This window comes from Octopus bimaculoides, chromosome 21, assembly GCF_001194135.2.
Source record: "Octopus bimaculoides isolate UCB-OBI-ISO-001 chromosome 21, ASM119413v2, whole genome shotgun sequence".
NCBI classification, from domain to species: domain Eukaryota; kingdom Metazoa; phylum Mollusca; class Cephalopoda; order Octopoda; family Octopodidae; genus Octopus; species Octopus bimaculoides.
In genome coordinates, this window is record NC_069001.1 from 14,194,275 (window position 1) to 14,197,047 (window position 2,773).

Consider the following 2,773-nt stretch of genomic DNA (forward strand, 5'->3'; position numbering starts at 1 on the left):
TACGTCCGGCTAAAATTCTAAAATTTTTCAAGGCGATGCTCCAGCATGGCTATAATCTAATGACTGAAACAAGATAGATAAAATAAAGATAACCGTTGCCCCTCTTCCCTCACCTCTACTCTGCACAAAATTTCCGTACTGTCTTAATAGTAGACTGTTTTATCTGTTTCTGGAAGCAAGAAAGTCAAAGTTGACCACGGCGTAATTTGAACTCAGGATTAAAAACTTATTTAATAAATACCGCAAAGCATTTTGTCCTACGCTCAACCGATTCTACAAGTTTATTAATGAATCTTTAATAATTTTTAATATTCTTTTACTATTCATTTGATTGTGGCCATGCTGGAGTACCGCCTTAAACGTTTCTTTTTGTCGAAGAAATCTACTCCAGGACTTATTCTTTGTAAGCCTAATACTTATTCTATCGGTCTCATTTACCAAACTGCTAGATTACGGGGACATAAGCACACCAAAATCGGTTGTCAAGGGATGGCGGACTTCATTTTGTTCACGTTTTTTTTGTGACGTCCTGTACCAAGATATGCATCTATATATACATATAGATGTAGGTATGTACATACATGTACGTATATATGCATATACTCTCATATTATTTGTATTATTATTATAATAATTATATATATATATATATATATATATATATATATATATACATGGCTTCTTTCAGTTTTCACCAACCAAATCCATTCACAAAGCTTTGATCGGCTCGAGACTATAGTAGAAGACGTTTGCCCATGATATAACGCAGTGGGGTTGAACTCAGAACCATGTGGTTGAGAAGGTAGCATCTTACCACACAACAACGCCTGCGCCTATAAAATAAATTTTAGAATCGTTTCTACACTTCGTCTCTAACGTGTAATTTTTGAAGTTCCGAGTTCAAATACCGCGGGTGTTCGAATTCTTTAACTAGTAACTTTTTGTTGTTGTTTTTTTGCCACTTTGTCTTAATCACACAGGCATGTCGTCTGTGTGATTAAAAAGCTCGCTTTGCAACCATATATTTTCTGGTTCAATCCCACTGCGCGTTACCTTGGATGAATGTCTGAAGCAAGTAAAAGAACTAGTTGCGTTTGAATAGATTAGCAGAGGTGGTGGAGCAATAAATAACCAAACAGTTTTCAGAATTCAGTCCTCCTAACCCTACTGTTTTTTCCCCCCCTTCCTCTTACGTTTCTGATTGATTTTCGAATTTTGCTGAGGTCCATTTTACTTTTTCATCCAACAGGGGGCAGATAAAATATAGTACCAGTTAAATACTGAGGTTGGGTGGGGGTCGCTTAATTGGCTGTAACCATCACCCCCAAACCTTTTAGCCACGTGCTCTTATTAAAGATCCTTATCAAATTGTTATAGGAACGGTAGATTGATACAATTGGTAAAGTGTCGGTACAAATGCCTTGTGATATTTGTCCCAACTCTTTACGTTCTGCGTTCAAACCCTGCCGAGGTGAGCTTTGACTCGAAGGGGAGGCTTATTAATTAAAAACAATAAATTTTAATGCACAATACTGAGTGAATCAAAGGAAATTTTTACTTTAGTCATTAGACTGTGGTCGTGCTGGGGCACCACCTTAAAGGGTTCAGTCGAACAAATCTACCCCAGTAATTGTTTTCTAAGCCTGGTACTTATTCTATCGTTCATTTAGCCGAACCGCTAAGTTACAGGGACGTAAGCAAACCAATACCGGTTGTCAAGCGTTGGAATGGATACATACACATATATGTTCTTGCATGCCCATATACACACACACAACGTGGTTCTCTCATTTCCTCTACGAAAAACACTCACAAGGATTTGGTCGGTCTGGGACAATAGTTGAAGTTATTCGCCCAAAGTGCCACACAGTTTGGGGAGCAAACTTCTTACCATAGAGTCACGCGGGAAATAGATTTAAAAACTAGAAAGCCCAGCTGTGATAGGAAAGTGTAAGTACATAAACATGGTCACTTGAATGCTTTCATTGCGCATGAGAGAGGTAAGTCAGTCTTTAACCGCAGTTATATGCATTATGATTTTTTTTTTTTTTTAGGTGGCCAAAATGTATTCCGATTAAAAAATCTGGATATACAGCCGATGCCGATGAACTTACCGGGAAAAATAAAATTAGATCTGCAGGCGACCTCTTTGAAACAGTTAAATGGCTCTGATGTGTCGATCACTATTCGTAAATCCACTTTCCTTGGTCATTTCAAGGTACCTTGTATATTTCAAGTAGGATCATGGTAAGGATTTTAATAATCGTTTTACAGTAGACTCTGTCTGACTGTCTCACTCCTTGAGTGTTCTGTATATGTTTGTTATATGAATTTAGTGTGTGTGTATTTGTGTGCAGAATACGAGATTCAATCCACATGTTTTGAGACTGCTTTTTTAGGCAAGGCAGCTATGGCTGTCTTAGATTATTGTTCCAGATTGAAGGAACGGCTGTAAAAAGCACTCTGAACACATACTATTAAACGCTGCTTGTCACAACTAGTTTGCAGAATGCAGTCGGGGCGTGAAAAAAGAAAAAAAACAAAACATTAGGAAGTTCGCTATGCAATAAAGGTTTGTGTTTTTGTTGTTGTTGTTGGCACTCCGTCGCTTACGACGTCGAGGGTTCCAGTTAGTCCGATCAACAGAACAGCCTGCTTGTGAAATTAACGTGCAAGTAGCTGAGCACTCCACAGACACGTGTACCCTTAACGTAGTTCTCGGGGATATTCAGCGTGACACAGTGTGACAAGGCTGACCCTTTGAATTACAGGC

The 2,773-nt window shown here is 38.5% G+C and overlaps 1 protein-coding gene across 1 annotated transcript in view; it reads left to right on the forward strand.

Annotated features, from left to right (window-relative positions):
- Positions 1-2,773, forward strand: part of LOC106882321 (ganglioside GM2 activator) — a 6,974-nt gene that overhangs the window by 1,030 nt on the left and 3,171 nt on the right. Inside the window, exon 2 of the mRNA XM_014932963.2 lies at positions 2,055-2,247. Within this exon, the coding sequence (XP_014788449.1) occupies positions 2,055-2,247 (193 nt within the window). The remainder of the gene's footprint in view (positions 1-2,054; positions 2,248-2,773) is intronic.